Source organism: Drosophila novamexicana, unplaced genomic scaffold (genome assembly GCF_003285875.2).
Source record: "Drosophila novamexicana strain 15010-1031.04,08,12 unplaced genomic scaffold, DnovRS2.1 tig00000564-arrow-pilon, whole genome shotgun sequence".
Classification (NCBI taxonomy): domain Eukaryota; kingdom Metazoa; phylum Arthropoda; class Insecta; order Diptera; family Drosophilidae; genus Drosophila; species Drosophila novamexicana.
The window spans coordinates 1,346,007-1,366,504 of NW_020824810.1; the positions used below are offsets into that span (position 1 = coordinate 1,346,007).

General features: G+C 43.8%; 1 protein-coding gene across 17 annotated transcripts in view; it reads left to right on the forward strand.

Moving 5' to 3' along the window:
- Positions 1-20,498, forward strand: part of LOC115762528 (protein MTSS 2) — a 55,170-nt gene that overhangs the window by 32,694 nt on the left and 1,978 nt on the right. For 3 of the 17 annotated variants that reach the window (XM_030704794.1, XM_030704798.1, XM_030704793.1), the window contains exons 3-16: positions 5,670-5,731; positions 7,042-7,115; positions 9,664-10,121; positions 10,181-10,438; positions 11,090-11,170; positions 11,278-11,625; positions 11,735-11,749; positions 11,926-12,040; positions 12,682-13,545; positions 14,249-15,913; positions 16,743-16,870; positions 17,084-17,350; positions 17,490-17,723; positions 18,004-18,331. In XM_030704794.1, coding sequence (XP_030560654.1) covers positions 5,670-5,731; positions 7,042-7,115; positions 9,664-10,121; positions 10,181-10,438; positions 11,090-11,170; positions 11,278-11,625; positions 11,735-11,749; positions 11,926-12,040; positions 12,682-13,545; positions 14,249-15,913; positions 16,743-16,870; positions 17,084-17,350; positions 17,490-17,723; positions 18,004-18,331 — 4,897 coding nt within the window. Of the gene's footprint in view, positions 1-5,669; positions 5,732-7,041; positions 7,116-9,663; positions 10,122-10,180; positions 10,439-11,089; positions 11,171-11,277; positions 11,626-11,734; positions 11,750-11,925; positions 12,041-12,681; positions 13,546-14,248; positions 15,914-16,742; positions 16,871-17,083; positions 17,351-17,489; positions 17,724-18,003; positions 18,332-18,700; positions 19,562-20,498 lie in introns of all 17 variants that reach the window. The other 14 variants (XM_030704809.1, XM_030704810.1, XM_030704795.1 and 11 more) reach the window with 11 other exon arrangements.

Sequence of the window (20,498 nt, forward strand, 5' to 3'; positions counted from 1 at the left end):
AACCGCTCTAACTAAGATTCACAAGCTCGGGAAGCACAAAATTATCAAACAACAGCAACTGCAACAACAACAACAACTGCTGCTGCTGCTGCTGCAACAACTGCTGCAACTGCAGCAACGTTAAAATTATGTTGCATGAATGGCTGTGAACCAGCTGAGCTGTGGCAACTTGGCGAGGCAGCGTTTTAAACTCGTGTAGGATGTTTGTAGGCTATTGGAAAGATCAAGAGTTTATAATGTGATTGTGTGTATCTGTGAGAACCTTTCCAGTTTGCCGCTGCCTCTGGCAGTGGCTGCGACTGCGACTGCGACTGTGACTGTTGTTGCAACGCCTCTCTCGCTGCCGTTGCTTGGCATAAATTGTGGGTTTTTAGGTGTCTCGCACAGTTGCAGTTAAATAGATACATACACTCAGAGAAAAAAAGCGACACACTTCAATCTAGTTAAACCCAATATGAGTTGATTAAATTAGTATGAAAACTGAGACGAAACTTGTTAAAAAAAATCAGAAAATGACTAAGAAACAAGTTTAAGAGTTTAGCTTTTTATAGTTATGAAATTTAAATCCTAAATTTAGAAAAACATTTTTAGTCAGTCTTGCTTTCTCTTTGAAATTTCAAACCTAATTTCCTTTTTGTTTTTCTCTCAGTGTACTCGTAGTACCAGCTCTCACAGATACGCGCGATACGCGAGATATGTTGCACATTTCACAGCAGCAGCTGCCTACAGCATGCAGCCAAACTGGAAAGTGTTGGCTTTTGCACTCGTCACACACACACACACTCACACTCATACACACACACACACCTGCTCATATCTATTTTGTTGTTGAGGCCAGCTAAATGGGCAAGCTCTGCGCTTCGCTTTAATTCGAACGAGCCTCAATTTGTTGCACGTAGCTAGAGCCCAGATTAGGCCTCTAAGTACGCATATTTGGCTCTAATAACACCTCGGACCCAAAGAACGCTTCATTCATGAGCTCTCCAAAAACTCGAAGCGTTGCAAATGTTTTGATATGCGAGCTTAAGGCGCAGAGAAGCCCGAAATGAACGCCCACAACGCCATCAACTTGCCCATAATGCTCGTGTGTGCCGCACAGTCTCTCTCGCTCTCTTCCTCTCTCCCTCTCTCTCCTTCTCTGTCTCTCTCTCTCTCTCTCTCTCTCTCTCTCTATTGACCGGGCTCTGTACACAAAATATTTTCATTCATAAAATGCCGACAAGTCCGAGTCACGTCAACATAACGAGCGATGCCCACGCATTGAGCCAAAGACGGCTTATCGAGTTGTTGTCACCGAAACGATTTGTACACAATTCTAATACTCTTTCTTTAAAGAGAATATATTAGATGTTGTCATAGAGCTTTACCACGTCACTTTAATAAGAATCGAACGAAAAATGTGGTAAAAGTATCTGGTATCTAAGTCATATGTCTTGAAGGGTATTTGGAGTTCGGCTTGTTTTTGTTGTTTATCGCAAAAATTGCATGTGGGCTGCTTTCTGTGCCACGCTTTGTCAATCATACGGAAATTGTGTGTGATTTAACGATTTTTCAGCTTAATATGCAGTATTTTATATATTTTTGTTTTGTTTCTATTTTTTTTGGAAATATTGTTTAGCATTTTGCCTTGGGCTTTCATTCAGCCATTAATACATATATTATGATAATCAAATCTTTGCTAAATTTGCATTTAATGGGCGGACAACAGAATCTCAAGAATTTGTACAAATTATAATGAGAATTAACCCTGAGCCAATTGTTAACTTTTTGACCAGCATACATATGCTTACAAATCAACAGCAATGAGTTTGGGCTTAAGTTTCAATTTCAAATCATGTTGTCATTCTGTAAGTACGTTAACATACTATCGATTACGGAAGGTCAAGTGATCAATCGGCCACATGGCTGGGAGCACAAAATGCGCAACATGCCAAATAAGGCGCATCACAGACAGTCTGTCGTGCCGGTGGCCATTGACTGACAATCACACAGCCCGGCGTGCCTGTCCCATGGCTGTCCCAGTGCCAAAGATCTACCGCCGCCAACTTCTTTGTCGTCGTGTTATGAATTATAAACCTTATAAACCTTTGTCGTCGTCAGTTGATGTCTATCGGCTTTATTATCGTTGCGATGCCACTTTGGTGCCCATTACGTAGAGGCCGCCACAAAGGCAAAGCCAAAGCAAACAAAAGTGAGCATGCCCTGTAAGTGCAGTCCTAATGGGTATATGCGTTCGATTAATTTACAAGCTTTTTCATAGATATCTTTTTCTTTTTATCGATATATACATTTTTCTTCGATATCTTTTACTTGTTAGAAATATCGATAAATATTTTCCTTCGATATCTTGTACTCCTCAAAAATATCGATTATTATATTTTTCTTCGATATCTGTTCCCATTTTAAAAATATCGATGCACATTCGTGTGTTTTTCTGCAATTTGGAAGGTATTATTGTTTCTAAAGGGTATCACCTAGTCTGTCAGCCTCACCTACAGAGAGAGGGAGAGAGAGAGAGGTAGACTGTGTTTGAGTAAAATAAATGCTTTTGCAGAAATAACCGAAATCGATTTCCGTTCAATTTTGTTGCACCTCTTTCGTGCGGCTCAATGCACTCGTCGTTCGACTGCGTCACCTTTTTTATGCAACGCCGTACCCCCTTCACCCCCCATCCCCCTGCACCCTGCGCTGCCTACCCCTTGCCAGCTTTTGTTTGCATTTTGGGCTTTTTTTTAGCTTTGTTGTAAATGGATTTTGCCGATTGGCATTTGCGCGAGCCTTTTATTGTGCTTATTTTTGGACTCGAATGCAAAACTCAAAAACGAAAGCGAAATTCAAATTGCATTTATTTTTTGCTTGGGCTTATTTCTTTCTCTCTTCGGCGATTTGTGAAGTTTTGCGAAAAAAGGGCCGCAGTGCGATGCTGCAACACTTGACTGGCCATTAAATTGAGGCATTGACAGGGCCCGTTGTCATCATTCGATTCAGTGCTCGATTTCAATGTCAATTTGCTGGTGTAATTGTAATTGAAACTGAGCGGCAAAAAACGAGAGCAATAAAACGCGCCATAACGACTTTTTAGTTGACTGTGCGTGTGTTTGAGTGTTTACTGTAGTGTAGTTGCATGGCTTTCATGGCCCGAAACCAGTTTTCACTTTTTATTGACCATTTGGCGCTTCTTTACTTACGTTTTATTCTCAAATTATGTGCAAATCCTTAACTACTTTTTATGGTGTGTGTGTGTGTGCGCACAATTTGCAGCCGTTTTGTCTTTTATGGCCTGACAATGAAACCAGTAAAAAAACAGCGAGAAGAACTCCTGCTGCGACATGTCGTTTTGACCATATTTCGCACAGAGCCAACATTTTGCTATTGTGAGAATCGCTTAGCTGGCCAATTGCTGGTCGTTGGCCCAAAGCTCGAATCACTTTCGTTCTGCTTACCTGTTGAATAAAGCCAGCAACAACAAATAAGTAGCAAAATACACTAAAGTTTATTAAGCACACCCCAGGCATCGAGCCCTTCGACTAAATGGTTTCAATTAAGTTCCACAGTCAAGGCTGAGGTGGAGCAGGTGCTAATTGCTGTCGCCTATGCTGTCACCTCATGAATAACAAGTTAACAACCAAGTCTCTGTGCGTCAGTCTTTAAAAGAAAAGCCTTGAAGAAAATGTTAAATCATAACAAATTCGTTGCAGATTTGACGATATTACAATAATTCCTCTCAGTGGACTTGATATATCTGATGTACTGTCGAGAAATATTGAGAAAACCAAAATAACTTGGATACTCCAAGAGCTAGAGAGCTAAAATATGTGGGCGTAGTTCCGGACCCCTTTAGAAGTATAAAAAGTAGAGTATAATGCATATTTGGCTCCGAAAAGGTACCTAAAGTATAGACATGGTTTCGGGTGATTCCACCCGCACGTGTGGAAAATGCGTGAAAAACGTTTGCATGAAACCTTTTTGTTTACCATCTTAACGGCTTTAAACCCAATGTCAAAGATCTTTGAGGGAATTTAAGTAAAACATGCCATCGGCAAGACCGGGATATAACCTCAAATAACCTATATAGAAATGGGTGAAAATTTCCCACTCGCATAACTTGGTCAAAACTCAACCGTTTTTCATAAGGTTTGTAATTTTGTTCTTGGTTCGATCTAGATCTGATCTAGATCAATTTGACATCAAAATCTGGCAACATGATTTTTGGTACAAATTCAAGTAAAATATCTTATATAGGTCGATATTTCTCAAGTAGTTTCTCATAGATTTGTATCTATCCTATATATACTTTGTCAATTCCTGATAAAAAGAATTCACATATTTTCAACAATACGTTTGTCTTTTGCAACTTTGCTTCAATTGAGTTTTAAATTTAAACTTTGCGCTGATTGATAAGAGCGCAAAATGCAGCCAATTGAGTTGATCAGTTTTATTGTGTTAAATTGTTTGGCTCGAACATATTTTTGATCAGATTTAATGAAATGCACAGACAACAAAAGTCGCAACTCAATCAAATTAAACACAACATGAACTTTAGTCAGAGCCGCCTCATGCAAACATATTTCATATGTCAATAACTTTTTAATGTATTTTCACGGGTGCCTAAAACTTTTTACAAGCCAAATTCGCAGCCTGAAAATGTTCAAAATAATTGGCAGAAGCAGCAAAAAAAAAAACCAGCTGCAAAGTTTGCCAAGCCTTGTTGGCAGCCAACATTTCGAAACGGCATAAATAACATTAGGGATATGTCTTTAATCCTGTAAATGTACTCGATGGGCAACATTTTTGTTGACTTTCATTTTAATTTGCTCAAAGTTATAAATGTTAATCGAATAAAGATAACTTATAATTTCGTCCAATCAAATTTGGCACTTTAAAAACTATTGTATAAATTGCAAATAAATGAGTCCATGTTGTAGACATTTGCCTTTTGTATATACCCTGCGCGGATTTAAAAGGGACGCAAGGGTATATTCTTTTTGTGCAAATTTGTGTAACGGATAGAGGATAGCATTTCCTTTCTCTTAAACAGCATATATATTCTTGATCAGAACGAAAAGCTGATTCGGTTTCCATATAAGCAAAATATTTTAAATGTTATATATAGGCATATTCTCTTGTAACATACGCAGTAGAAGTTCTTCCTTTCGTTTCGATAGCTCCTCCTGTTTATATGATATCGATAAATATCGATTTACAGACTTGGTTTTTTAAGCATAGCTCGAAGAGCATAAGAGCTATTTAAGCCAAATTTGTTCTATAGTTATATATAATAATATAACAAGCAAATGACATGCACATGCACAGTTATTGGTGTGCAGGGTATTTAATAGTCGACTAGTCGTGGTCAACATTGCTGGCAACCTTTTCTATTTACGATTGACCCACACGTACGCACAATTTGTCATGGCTGTTGCGTGTGTGTGTGTGCATGTGTGTGTGTGTGTGCCTGGCCGTGTGTGTGTGATTTGGTTTTCATTTCAAGACGATAAAAAAGAGTCGTTCGCCTTTGATCAGCTGTTTATTGCATACTAAAATGCATATTTGCCGAGCTTCAATTGAATTCTTGAGCCTTTTGGCTGTTTTAATACAAATCCCAAATCGATTTGGTTCAATATTTCTTTAACCTCTTATATATATTTTTGTATCCTTTTTTTTTGCAGAACACATCGCCGTTGTGGGAGGACTTTGTGGCCAAGGCGAGTAAACTCCACACATGCCTGCGGTAAGTTGCCTGAGGGAATTGTGGGCTCAGTTTAAGCAAATTTTCACAATCGTTTCACGATTGCAAAACTTTGCAAACAGGGGAAAACTAGAAAAAGAATACAAACCAAAAATAAGAAATCGTATGCATAAACATAATTTGAACTATTTGAAAGTACTCGTAAACTGTTTGGGTTTTTATGCCTGGCATTTCCTCTCACAGTCTATGATTATGTTTTTTTTGGCCATTTGCCTGGTTTCGCGTTTTGTTTATAGTTGTGTTTTGTGTGTTTCTTTAACGCTCAGACTTGGCCCCAATTTGTAACGCCAGCGGCGGCAGTGTCTGGCATATGCAATACTACTTATATACACATATTTAGCATATGTATATAGCATACAACTTGCATTAATCATGCGCTCAAATCAAGCTAAAGAGTCTGTTGTCTTTGGCAGCGTAAAAAGAAATTCTGCGCCAAGTGTTTTGCCCAATGCGCTTGACACACATACGCACCGTTGCCCGACCAAGTCCCTGGCCGGGCCAGGCCAGAGACACGACACAACCGGCCCAGCATCTTCATCATCATCATCAGCTACTTGGGCGCAGTCGCTCTTTGGTCTGTCCGTCTGTCCGACTGTCCGTCCGTCCGACTGTCGTCTGCCTGCCTCTGCCATTTTCAATTGAAATGTCGCCCACGGCCAATAAAGTTTGTTGCAAAGTTTATTAGATTTGTGGCTGCCGCACTATAATCAATGGCATCTTTTCAGCCATTACTTTAGCATGCTGTTGTTTCTCTTTATATACCCTATAATTTGTTGTAACTGAGGCAAAGGGGTATATTGTAGTTGAGCGTATGTATGTGACGGATAGAAGTAGTTAATTTCCATGGAAGCGACAACAATTTGTAAATTTATATCTATACGCTGATCAAGTTTTGTAAATAAATATGTGTAACATCGATAGGCATCGATTGATTATATCGATAAATATCGATTTTATCTTATAGTGTATTTATCTTACGCTGATCAAGTTGGATTACTAATGAACGATAACTATGTTCACAATATCGATACATATCGTTTGATTCTGTCGCTAAATATCGTTTGATTGTATCGATAAATATCGATTTTCAGTTAAAGTGCATTAGAGATTATACAAGATATTCATATTTGACATTCAGGTTATCTTTTATGCATACGATTTTGTTTAGATTTCATTTTTCCAATATATATCTGTTAACAGGGTATTTGCTAGTCGTTTAGCGAAGCACTCTCAGTTGTTACAACTATATAATCTGTGTGTGTATTTTGTTTGCTTTTCTTCTATGTTTTTAGCGCTGCGATTCAGGCAATTGCCGCCTATTTGGATGCCTTCCAAAAGATCGCCGATGCGGCCACCAATTCCAGAGGTAAGTTCAAAAGTCGTAAACATAAAAACCTGACCAACCTGAGCACCCCGCCTCTCTTTGCCTGGCCTGGTATGGTACATTAGGTACATTGGGTACATTGAGTACTTCCATCTATTATTTATGCGTATTGCCGAACGAGTCGAACGGCGACAACGACGTCAACGTCGGTCATCGATCTGATTTCACGCCCGTTCTGTTCTGCTTGGGGTCTGTTTGGCCGGTGCTCACGCATTTTTTCAGTTTTGCTATTTATATTTATTTATTGGCTGCCTCTCGATGGGCGCTTCACGCTCCGAGCTCTGATTATGCAATGTTGCTCACCTGGGCGGCCACAACAACAACAACAGCAACCAGAACAACAAGAACAGCAATCGGGAACGGGAACGGGAAGTGACAGCCACTTGGATATTTGCTTTGATTTCTACTCTGTCTTTACTGTGGGCAGCAATAGAACAGACAACTTGAACTGAGATCAAAGACCACAGACAACATGTATTTAGTTAGATGGCATTCAAGTAGTTGAAGTTGACATTTCGTTAGTTACGGCTAGTTGGGATGATTCCAACTTGGAATGAGATAATTGGAATGCTAATCTGAAATGTCATTTTGGGCGTGGCTTTTTTATGTAGAACAAGCAGCGCCACCTATCGCTCACTTTTGGCAGCCCAAATAGGAATATTTAATTAAATAATTAACATAAAACCTTAGAAATGTATTTTCTTTATAAGATAGGATATGCTTTAGGAGAGCTGAGAATCTTATTAAAAGGGTTCTGCTATTTCCACAACTTCCTCAGAAAACAAACAAGTGCTCTCTTATATGTAATTAAGTACAGTGTGCACTCGTTATTTTAGATTTCAAATCTAATTTTGAATTTGCGTTTTTGTACTGTGCATCAAATTAAATACTTCTGCTGACCAATTCTAGCCCAGGGCAATTCTAGCTTCCAAAAGTCCTTGCCTACGAGTGCCTACTGTAGTGAAATTTATATTGCGGCGCTTAAAAACTTATTGTCCTTATATTTCAAGTGGTTTTTCAATAGCTTTTCTTGCTGCAATCCATTTATTATGTATTCTTTTCAAAAGTTATAATGAATACTGGCATTTTTATATTATTATTATTTGTTAATAATTTGATTAAATCTGTTGATTGAACAGTTTGTTCGTGAAAAACGTTGTGAATTGTAACGTAATTGTAATCGTATACAATATGCATTCAAAATGATATTAAATATGCATATTTGTTCTCGCAATTCCCAATGCGATTCATTATTTATCTCTTCTTGATGGGACTATTTGCCGTCGCTCTGTCTCTTTCTCTCTCTCTCTCTCTTTATCTCTTTCTCTCTCGTTCCCCTGTGTATCTCATGTGTCTCATTTGCATATATTGATCCAGTCTGCTTGCACTTTCCCTGCAAGTCTAACATGCACATGAATCCTCATACGCCCCGTCTTACCCAACCACCCACACATCCATCCAGCCATGAAAAGAGGACTCCGCCATTGGCCACCCTTTTTGGTGTCTGAAGGTGTACTTTGCTCTTACTAAATGGTTTCATTAGTTTTAGTGGTTACTTGGCTTAGTAGCCTGCCTATTGGGTTCGTCTGGGCTCGGTCAAGCAGAGCCCAGGACAAGTGTCAATTGTCCTTTGCGCACTTAATGGGCCCCACAAAAAAAAGGAAAAGGCGGCCAGCACACGGGGGTGAAACTCAATAATTTGCACATGCTTTTGCCTTCCAGCGAGGGGTGGTTGACGGGATTGTCGAGTGGGTGGAGGCGATTCTGGCATCAAATTTATTTGGTATCTTTTGTATACCCTATGCTTATGTATGTATGGGGTATATGCTAGTTGTGCAGGCAGAGTAAATTTGTTATGGCAATAATAAATAAACTTACGAAATATGAATTTGAACCAGCGACCTTCCAGTCAATCAGAGAGGACAAACGCTTTTAATAAATATGAATCAGGACGGAGCTTGGTATCTGCTAGTCGAGCAGCTGCAACTCATACTCTTGATTCAATTAACTTGGATTTGGGAGCGTTCATAAAGTGGCTTATGAGGGATTTGCCTTAGTTTCGTTTTGATGGAGTACTTGGACTTGGACTAATGGGAAAGCAAGCAGAAATCAATAGGATAATGGCAAATGGGGCGCGGCAGCAAAGACATCTTTCGCTGCGATAATTAAATTTGGCACAGCTTGAAGAATAGTTTGGAGGAGCGTGCATAGATTATTGGCCATGTGCTCATGTCAGAGGCCTGATAGGCAGCTGCCTGCCCAAAGCGTAGCAGTAGCTGGCATAATGGGCACACACGAGACCGGTTGTTGACCGACTTCCCAGTCGGATGCCGTGCGGCATGCAACGCCCAAACAGGCAGACAGCTAGACGATCAGACATCCAGACGGCATGGCATGCGATGTGCAATGGGTAATCGGTATGGTTATGTGAATGGGAATGGCCATGGACACGACAGCTACAATAGCTAACATTTCCGCTCAGTTCAGCATCATGTAATTGAACGTGTCATCTCTTTCTGTTTTTCTGCAGGTGCATCCAAGGAGATTGGCACCGCTTTGACGCGGGTCTGCCTGCGTCACAAGGCGGTCGAGACGCGCCTGAAGACGTTCACGAGCGCCATTATGGATTGCTTGGTGCAGCCGCTGCAGGACAAGATCGAGGACTGGAAGCGCACGGTGGCCACCATTGACAAGGATCATGCCAAAGAGTACAAGCGCTGCCGCAGCGAGCTTAAAAAGCGCTCCAGCGACACGCTGCGGCTGCAGAAGAAGGCGCGCAAGGGCCAGACGGACAACAGCCTGCAATCGTTGATGGACTCGCACATGCAGGACGTGACGCTGCGTCGCGCCGAGCTCGAAGAGGTCGAGAAGAAGTCGCTGCGTGCCGCCATGGTCGAGGAGCGGCTGCGCTTCTGTAGCTTTGTGCACATGCTGCAGCCGGTGGTGCACGAGGAATGCGAGGTCATGTCCGAGCTGGGCCATCTGCAGGTGAGTGCGCAAACCGTCGAGAGCTTGAACCAACCTTTTTAACACTTGTGCACTTTTAGGAGGCCATGGAGTCGATTGCACTGGTCACCAAGGAACCGAGCGTGCTGCCTCAGGCCTCGGAGGAGCTCATACACGATGCCAAGGCCAGCATTAATCTATATCCCGAGTCACCGGGCGGCGGCTCTGGCTCTCAGGGTGGCGGCTGCTCCAATTCGCTCGGATCACGCAAGAGCTCCGTCTGCTCCATTAGCAGCATGAACAGCAGCGGCTCCAGCAACTCGCCGGGTCATCATCACTATCAGCGCTCGCTGTCGCAGGTGCGCATCCCCCGATCGACTACACTATGCAACAAAATTGGCTTTTAAGCAATTGGTCACATTACTTTTGAGCTTTTGAGCAAGAAAATGATAACAATTGATTGTATATACTGAGACAACATAGTTCGTAGCTAGACTTCGATCAATTGTTATTTTAATTATCGGATATATATATATAATTTTGAAGCTAAATTTGGAATTTGAGCCAGCGCTCTTCAATGTTTATATAAAGTACTTTGTTCATAACTTCCATAATTGCAAAACAGTTTTCAGTGTCAGATATCTTGACTAATCTTGCCCATTATCAAAGCATGTCGCTAACTTAATTGTTATTAGCCAATTTGTAACTAAGTGTTAGCAATTATATTAAGTGCCTTTCTCGCTAATATCTCATATAAATATTATCACTGATAAAGAAAAAAGAACAGGGCCATTAATCGTAATCATATTGTCGGGATATTCATCACGCATTTAAAGCTGTGCTCAAATTAACAAATCGAGTGACCAATTGTTTAAGTTTATAAATATTTAATTATATTATTTTTGTTGTATAGCCTCTTTGTGTGTGCATTGCCTGTCGCCTGTTGTCATTGTGTGTTACTTTGCGTTCTCATCATTTATGTCTTTTGTGTTTTTTTTTTTTGTTTTTAGTTTGTAACGCCCGCAATTCGCTTGAAACCTGGTGAATCCAGTGATAGTGGCTTTTGCTCATCGCCAGCGCTAACAACACAGGTTTTCATTTTAATTTAATTTAATTTAATTTACTTAATGTGATTTTGTGCAATTATATTTGTTTGAGGTTTGCCTGCCATTTAACTAATCACGACTATTTTCCGCAGGCATCGACTGCAACAAATCAGACGCATGCCGTCTCCACTTGGCCGCCACATTCCCAGGACGTTGTGGACACGCTGCCGCCGACTGCCGATCGTCCGCACACGATTTCCACAACCTACGAGAAGGGCCATCAGCGTCCGCCGCTAACTGTTTACACGTTCCAGAATCCCGAGACTATACACGAGTCCAGCAGCAGCGGCAGCCTCATAGCCGGTGCTCCCGGTCCCGCTGCTCCTGCTCCCGGTGCTGCTGCTCTGCCCAACAGCAGCTCCTCCTCCGCCTCGGGCCAGACCACGCCGGCTCCACAGAAATCGCCAGCCGCCTCGCTCAGTCGTCCACCGTTGCCAGTTGTAAGTATTGGCTGACAGTTTTTTTCTTTGTTGAATCTCTAGTCCTTAAGTTGTTTCTTGTTATCGTTTGCTGTGGCAACAATCAAATCAAACACACAACTCTATTTAGAAGCCGGCACATGTGGTAAGTGGCAGCAGAGAGTAGACAACCATTGCGCGCTCATTTGCATGCGCTAATCCCTGCCCGCTCAACCGCTCACCAACAGTTACCGACCGTCTCTAAGCGCCTCATCTTTGATAGCCTCACATATATATAAATATATATACCCTTCCTAATGCCCTTTCGTTCATTAATTGCAGCGCTGCTCGTCGCTGGAACGCCCGCTGTCGGCGCAGAGCAATCATCGCCAGAACAGTGGACAGAACTTGCTGCAGCGCCAGTGCCCCTCACCGATACCGGCTCATATCACGAAAGGTACGCGAAGGAGTACAATTTTCACTACTCCTTTAATACCCTAGCTGACTATTTTGCGATATGTATTAACAAAACTTTCATACAGCTGTCCGTATATTTGTCTGCCTTTTTCTATCTTTAAAGTTGTAGAACAAAATCCAAACAACATCCTATCCAATATAAAGGACTTGCAGTCCTCGCTAAATGAGTTGAGCGAAAACCCCTGGTTCGAACACCTGATTATGTATAAATGTAAGCTTGTCTTAGGCGAATGCCTTTGTTTCGAGTGCTATTATAAGTTAATTTAAATAGTTAACTAAAAAGTGACTCTCTACACACCAAGCACAAAGTCTAGAGATCGAACCCCGCTTGAGTTCGAACACGTAAATAGTTGGCCGAGTATTTGAAACGCATTTAGGTTCAAGTTAATAATAATAACACAATTTCTATATGTCCGCTAAGGGTATTTCATCTTCGGCACGCCGAAGGCAACAATATTTTATTTGTTGGTTTTTCATGTTGTTTCCTTGTGTGAACGCCTTAATGCCTAATCCATTGCGTCTTTACTAATCAATCCATGTACTCGTTATTGTGCTGCTCTCTCTCCCAACACCAAACACCATGCGCATGCTTTGTCCAACGTTCATGTTAATGTCACACAGAGCTGTCCGCCGCACATCATGCACAGCAACAGCAGCAACAGCAAACACAGCAGCAACAAACCACGCCCACCTATGTTAATATGTCCGAACTGGCGGCTATGAAACTAACCAACCAGCAGCAACAGCAGCAATCACAGCAGCAATCGCAGCAGCAGCAGCAACAAAAGCCAGCAACACCTTTGTTGCAGCAGCAGAGCAGCATTGATTCGATATGTTCGCAGCACTCGAATGACTCGTCGACAGGCTCGCTACAGCATCAACTGTTGCAGCATCAGCAGCAGCAGCAATCGCACATGAATCATCAGCCAACAGGATTAGGCACACGCTCCCATTCCATATCCTCGTCGGTGTCCTCGAACACGGCCTCCTCGTTGCACTCGCATCCATCCATTGACTCGGCTGTTGCTGCCTCGCTGGTGGGCACAGCTGGTGGTGGTGGTGGTGGTAGTTGTCACACTAATACCAATACCAATACAAGCACCACAACACCATCCAGCGGCTGTTCAACGCCACAGAATCACTATTCACCACTGTTAACCAACTCACCCACGTCCACTGCCGCAGGTACACCCAGTGGCGGCAGCATTGCCAGCGGCCTCGGCTTTGTCTATCAGATCAGCTCACCGACGCCGCCCGCCTCCGCCAGCGAAGTGCTCAAGATCACCGAACCGTCGCCACCGGCTGCAGCTGTCCAAGATTCCGGCGATACCGACGAACGTTCACGTGCCTCGGTGCTGCAGAAGGCCTCCATGTTTGAGAAGCAGGCAGCCGCTGCCGCTGCATCAGCGCCTGTGCCTGTGCCGCCAGCTGCATCGAGTGGTCGGCGTTCCGAGGAGCTGCGCGCGGTGGAACAACAGGAAATGGGTAAGTCACAGCCGCTGCACACATATACACACATACACACACAGTTCACAGTTCAAAGTTCAAGCTAGAGCCCGGCATCGGTTGATTGATTTGCATCAAACTCGAATACTCAATCGATTGAATCGAAAATTGACAGACTCGAACAAACATGTTTGAGCTCGAGCACATTCGAAACGAACCGAATCTAGTTACAAGCAAGTTCGATCGAACGTCACTTTCTTTTTGTCTGCAACTCGAACTGCTCGAGTCAAACATATTTTCATTGCTGACTAGCTCGACGGAAATAGTTTATCGAGTATTCGAAACCCACTTCGCTTGACTCGCTGCCAGGCTCTAGCTCAAGCAGACAAACTGCGTGCGCACAGTTCTGAAATCCGAATCCCGAATCTTTGCCCCCGATACTTGTTTGAATCCCGTCCCCCTTTTTGCTCACGCCCTTGTTTATGTAAGAGTATCGTTATTTAACATATTTAAAATGTTTTCTTTTTCTGTTTTTGTTTTTTTTTCCCTCCCACCAATTTCTCTTTTGTTTTTGTTGTGTTTCCTACACACACAAACACACATACACACGCACCAACAAAACACTCGTTAAAATTCGCGTTTTTTTTTAAACACTTGTACAAAAAATATTGCACCACACAACAACAACAACCACAACGACTCCAACAACAACTTCAACAACCTGAACAAATTGAATATTTAGACAAATCTTTCGAAGATTCGATACAAGCATTAAATAATTTAATTGGCGAATTAGACTCCTTTCAACGTGAGATCGATGAGGGCAAGGGCAAGCAGCACAACAGCAGCAACAACAACATCAACAACAACAACAACAACAGCAGCAGCAACAGCGGCTCGAGCAGCAGCAACAGCAGCAACGAGAACAACAACAGCAACGATCTGCTAATGTTGCCTAGCAACAACAGCGACTGCTGTGCGATCAGCAATCAAACAAATTCGAGCGGCTGCGGCACAGACATATCGGACACCACATCCGAGGAGCTGGGCGGCGGCATCGATGGCCAATTGGCCGCGGAACGACGGCATCAGCAATTGAATGCCTCGGACTCGGAGCTGAGTCGCTGTTATGTGAGCGAAACAAGTTCGCTGACCGGCGGCATATTGGCCGGCGGCTATGAGAATCCGACATTCGCGCACTTTGCCAATCGGGAAGAGCAGCCGGATACAGGTCGCAGCCACTTTGCCAGCGACAGCGTCTCGCTGACCGCCTCGGACAGCGTGTGCGTGGGCCAGCCGCGGCACGCCTATGTGGACACGTGCAGCGACGACGGCAGCGCCGTGGTCGTCATCTACGATCACCAGATACCCAATACGCCGGACATTGAGTTTGTCAAACAGAACTCGGAAATTGTGCTATTGCGCACCAAAGATCCGCAGCAATTGCAGCTGCACGAGATGCGTGAACTGCAACAGCTGCCGGACAATCTGACGGGCTCACCCGAGTCGCCGGATGGCAGCTCGGCGGGCGCCAGTCTACAGAAGCCAGCGGCAACGGCAACCGTGGCGCCCGCCAAGCAGCGACTCTCCTCGTTTCGCGCCTCCAGCGAGCAGCAGCTACAGCTGCTCGGACGCGCCAGCAGTCCGCACAGAGGTACGGAAAAGCTTAGGGTTAGTCAAGAGCAGCAGCAGCAGCAGCAGCAGCAACAATTCGCGAGTGATACAGCAGCAACAGTTGCTGGTGCGTTGCGGCGCAAGCTGCCGCCAAAGCCGATTAGCCTCAGCATATTCAATGGGCCCGTGCCCGAGCCGGGCAACAGCATTAAGCCAGTGATACCTAGAAAGTTTGACTTTAAGGCTGACTTAGATGCCAAAATACGCAAGCAGAAACTAAAAGTGCAGCAGCAATTGCAGCAGCAGCAACAGCAGCAGCAGCAACAACAACAACAACCACCACACTCACCACAGTCGCCCCAAACAACAACAACAACAAGCACAACAACAACAACAACAGCAGCAAACTGTAATGTCACTAATATACCTGCCGTTATTGCATCCGCATGCGCATCGAACAACTCGAATCATAGAATGCCAAACCACACAGCAGCAACATCTAATCATGCGCCATACAAAACGCCCAACACAGCAACAACAACAACAGCATCAACATCATCTGGGGCCAAGTTGTCATTGCCATTATCATCATCATCTGCATCATCATCATCTGCATCATTGTCATTATCCGCCCCAGCAGCAGCAGCAGCAGCATCGCCACCTCAGCCGCCCAATGTGCCCGCCAAACCCGCACCAACACCGCCCAATTCATATGCGTGCTCCACTGTCAATGCCAACAATTCCCATGCTACTGTCAAGCCATGCATAACGCCCAGGCCGGCATCGTTGTCGGGTTCGTTTGGATTTTTTGATTTATTTTTGGTTTTTCAGTTCTTTACGATTTAACCATGAACTTGATTTCTTAGCTGCGGCTTTTCTCATCACTTCTTTTGGCTTTGATTATTGTTCGATTGTTTTTGTTGTTTCTTATTTGTTAATGTTTGTCTTTAAACTGGCTGTGGAAGGTCTTAATCCCCCCCCCCCCCCCCCCCCCCCCCCAACCTAATCATTATCACTCACAGCACCATATTTATACACAGTCCTATATATATCAGGGCTACAAATGGGTTCGAACCCACTGGTACTTGAATCTTGAGCTGCAAGAGTTGCTCAGTTGAATTTACAAACAGTTCAAGCATGCATCAAACATGCATGCAACGAATCTCAGGGGTTCGAACCGCTCGCAACCAATGGCTCGAACTTCGAACTCTCTTTGCAGGTTTGCAGCCCTGATATATGTATATATAGCTCATGTACACACACAACTGCACGTTACAGCGACTAATTGCAACACTGCTTAACACTAATACAAATATCGAAAATATCGTAATTAGCGCAACTATCGCAGGGATTGTATATATAATTCTTGTACTCGTCATATTATGTGTACGATTTTTATTCATCGAAAGATGTATTTCATTTTGGCAAAGGGTTAGAAATTCCAATCTATAAAAAGTGTATCTAACATTCGACTTAATTTTGTGTGACTTCAGCATATCAAAATAGTCTTCTAACTGGTATAAATCTTATGTGGTGTGTCTTGTGGTCTCACTGTGCCTAACTTGAATTAACTAAGAAATGTTTAGTATATATAAAATAACGTGTTCTTAATGATTTCACAGGAGGAGTTGGCGGAGTAGGAGGAGGAGGTGGCTCAACGCGCATCGCACGGCGTTCTTCCATTAACCAGGCCAAGCCGCCGCCGCCAGTGCGGCGCAGCTCGTCGGTGACGCCCAGTCCCAATAATGGGGTAAGTTCTGGCTATGCTTGAAGTCATAATTAATAATTAATTACGCTTAAACGATTAAGTTAAGTCTTAAGCCTTAAGTTAAGCTTAGCGTGAGTGATCGACCGTGCCAGCAGAGACACTGTGCCACAGCAGAGACACTTTTCCTTTAACGCTTCAGTTGATTTTCATTTCTCACTTATGATTTCGTTTGCGTTATATTATGCGTGAATGCAGCTGCAACTGCAACAACAACAGCAGCAGTACGGCAACAACTCGTGCGAGCATCTGCCACCGCCGCCCGCTTACCTACTGGAAGCGTACTCCACATCGCCCACACCTCCGCCGCCGGCGCCGCCGGCCTCCATGCCCAGCTCAGCGCTCAAGGTGTCGGAGACGGTGCGTGCCTTGGCAGCCATGCGGCATCAGCCTGCCTCGCCCGTTGCGCTGCGACGCATCCAACAGCAGCAACTGCAGCAACAGCAGCAACATCCTTCACAGCAGGTGTGTGCACTTTTCTTGGCTTGGACTTTTTGCTTTTCTCTTCTGTTTTACTATGATTTTCTTTACATTTTCATTTCCGTTTCAATTTGCTTTGCCTTCACACACACACACACACACACACATACGCACAACCACATAGCTCGTGCACAAGCCTATTCCTAGCATTGAAGCTGACTATGAAGCTTACTATAATAGCTATATGGAGCTGCATGCCTATGCTCAAGCCACGCCATCCAACCAGCCACAACAGCAGCAGCAGCAGCAGCAACAACGCTTCATGCAGCAGCAACATCTTCATCAGCAACATCATCATCAGCAGCAGCAGCTGCCACCAACGCCGCCTCCATATCAGGCACCACCTCAGTTAGATGCCGTAAGTGCAACCTCGTCGCTAACCAAAACGGGAATCGCTGCATTGTTTATGAATAGCTCACTAATTCCTCTAATCCGGCTGCTTAGTTTAGTTTAGTTGTAATAAATCCTAACTTAGTTTATCATGAAAGCTGCCTAAAGCGAACAGCCAGAGACATTCTAGTCTGCTTCTTGCTGTTCGCTCCAGGCTGTCCAGCATTTAGCTTTGTTTTTTAATTAATTTATTGCCTCTATTGCTTTCTTTTTTCTTCATGCTCACACACATACACTCGCGCGCACAGTCGTACCGCACCTCATCGCCTGGCGCCGGCGGCGGCATCTACGCGCAGCCCAAATTGGTTAGCAACATGTCCAGCTTTCGCAGCAGCAGCCCCAGCCCGAACGGGCATGCGCACCCACTGCCGCCGACACAGCCCAAGGCGAATCCGAATCTAATTGCACAGCTCAATGCACGACTCAACAGCAAGCAGCAGCAGCAGCAGCAACAGCAGCAACAGCAGCAGCAGCAGCAACATGTTGCCGAGGGCATTTACGGCAACGCGAGCAGCGAGTCCATCTACCTGCGCAGCGGTTTGTCCATGACACAGCAGCAGCAGCAACACCACGACGGTAAATTTGAACATAAGCTGACACAGCAGCAACATAGAATATACGCTAGTTTTGGCACCTCATCTGCAACATCATCATCTATGTCAGCAACAGCGGCAGCAGCAGCTGCAACATTGTGCTCAAGCAATGGGGCAGCAGCTGTTGCAGGCGTTTTGACATCCACAACCGCATCTTCCAGTTCATTCAATGCTTTGCCACATTTTCCGCTCTCCTCATCCACATCATCGTTGCTCTCTAAAGTCAGTTCATTTTCAAATTCATCAACAACAACAACAACAATGACAGCCAACAACATTCAATCGCCGGCAAGCGGCAACAGCAAAGATTTTGTTGCCAACTATACAAATTCGTTTATAAAAAATTCAACAGCTGCGCAAACAGCAAACATGCGACAACAGCAGCAGCAACAGTTGCAGCAGCAGCAGCAGCAACAACATTATACTTGCCCACCGCCGCTTGAGGATCCGCCACCGCCGCCCATTTACTCAGCGACCATGCCCAAAAAGATGGCACGCGCACATGTTGCTCACGGCAACAGCAGCAACAGCAACAGCAGCAGCAGCAGCAATCATGTGTTGGGCGCCTATGCTGCAGCTGCAAACAGCGCTACGCTGCCCAAAAATATATTGCAACAGCAGCGTTTACAGCAGCAACAGCAGCGCTTACAGCAGCAGCAACAGTATCAACAGCCCACAGGCATTGGCGTTGGCAATGGACATGCTAGTCAGCGACCAGCAATGCCGCTGCCCCAGCAACAACAGCAACAACAACAACAGCAGCAGCAGCAGCAGCAGCGACAGCCACCAATACCGTCGCGTCATTCCAGCGTGCAGCAAAAGATATTCGTTTCGACGAATCCATTTATACAGACCACAGCTGTCAAGTTTCATACGCCATCCTCGTCCTCGGTGCACTCAACGCCCGCTGCGTCGCCCACCTGCGGCTCGCCCGCGGCAACGGCAAACTTTGCCAGCATTTATGGCACAACGGGACGTGGCGGCAGCGCACAGCAATACCAGCAACAACAGCAGCAACATCTGCAACAACAACAGCAGCAACATCTGCAACAGCAGCAACAGCATTATTATCGCGATGTTGCTGGCGGCAACAGCAATGGCGGCGGTGTTTACTATGCTGCCCACAACAATGCCCATGGCCACGCCCATGCCCATGGGCATGGGCACGCCCATTCGCACGCCCACATGCCTCATGTCCAGGCACATCATTCAAGTGAGCGCGCGTTTGATTTGATTTGATTTGATTGCAGCGCAGTTTATTTTTTGTTGTTATTTCTGCTGTTTTCTTATTCCCTTTTTTTTTTTAATAATTTTTATTTATTTTTTATGGACTTTCGAATCGTTTTCTTTGGCGAATTGCATGTTGCTTTTGTTGTGTTTGTGTTTTGTTTGAATTTGATTTGGAGTTTTGAAGTTGAATTACATTTAAATATGATGTACCAGCGCGTGTTGCCAATCAATCAGCGTGGATATGGACAGCAGAACAACAATTTTTACATATCTAACAAATATTATATATGCATATATATCACTTAACTCATCTCATTTCTTTAACATTGATCCGACTTTCACATCAACCTTATATATTCGCATCTCACTGCACTAACCTTTTGAAAAGAACATGTCAACTCTTTCTAAACGTTTGCCTATTTCATTACTTAATCACAAAATGTTGAAGATATTACAGAAACCATAAAATTTGTATATATTCTTGATCAGTAAGCACAACCGCATCGATATAGTTTGTCTGTCTGTTTCTATGTGATCTAAAACCTCATTCTAATCTTTGAAATTCTGTCAGAATTGGCAGAATCAGGCATATATATATCATATAACTTTCCTATAATTACGTTCTTGCCAGACTTTTTTGTTTATTCAGATATCTTTTACATGATCAGAGTCTTATCAAATTCAGAACAATATATCATAAAGATGCCATAGAAATGATCCCTTTTTTTTTAACACGAAATCTCAACCAAAATTGGGTTCCAATTTTATATTATACCCAGATTACCATATCTTACAGTTCTATGCTCCCAAAAAAACTCTGCACTCTTACGAGGCTTCCAATTCTGCCTGCATATTTGCAAAATTGTAGGCCTTTTTTTTGCAAGGATATTTAAATTTCGGCTTGCCGAAGTTAGCATTGT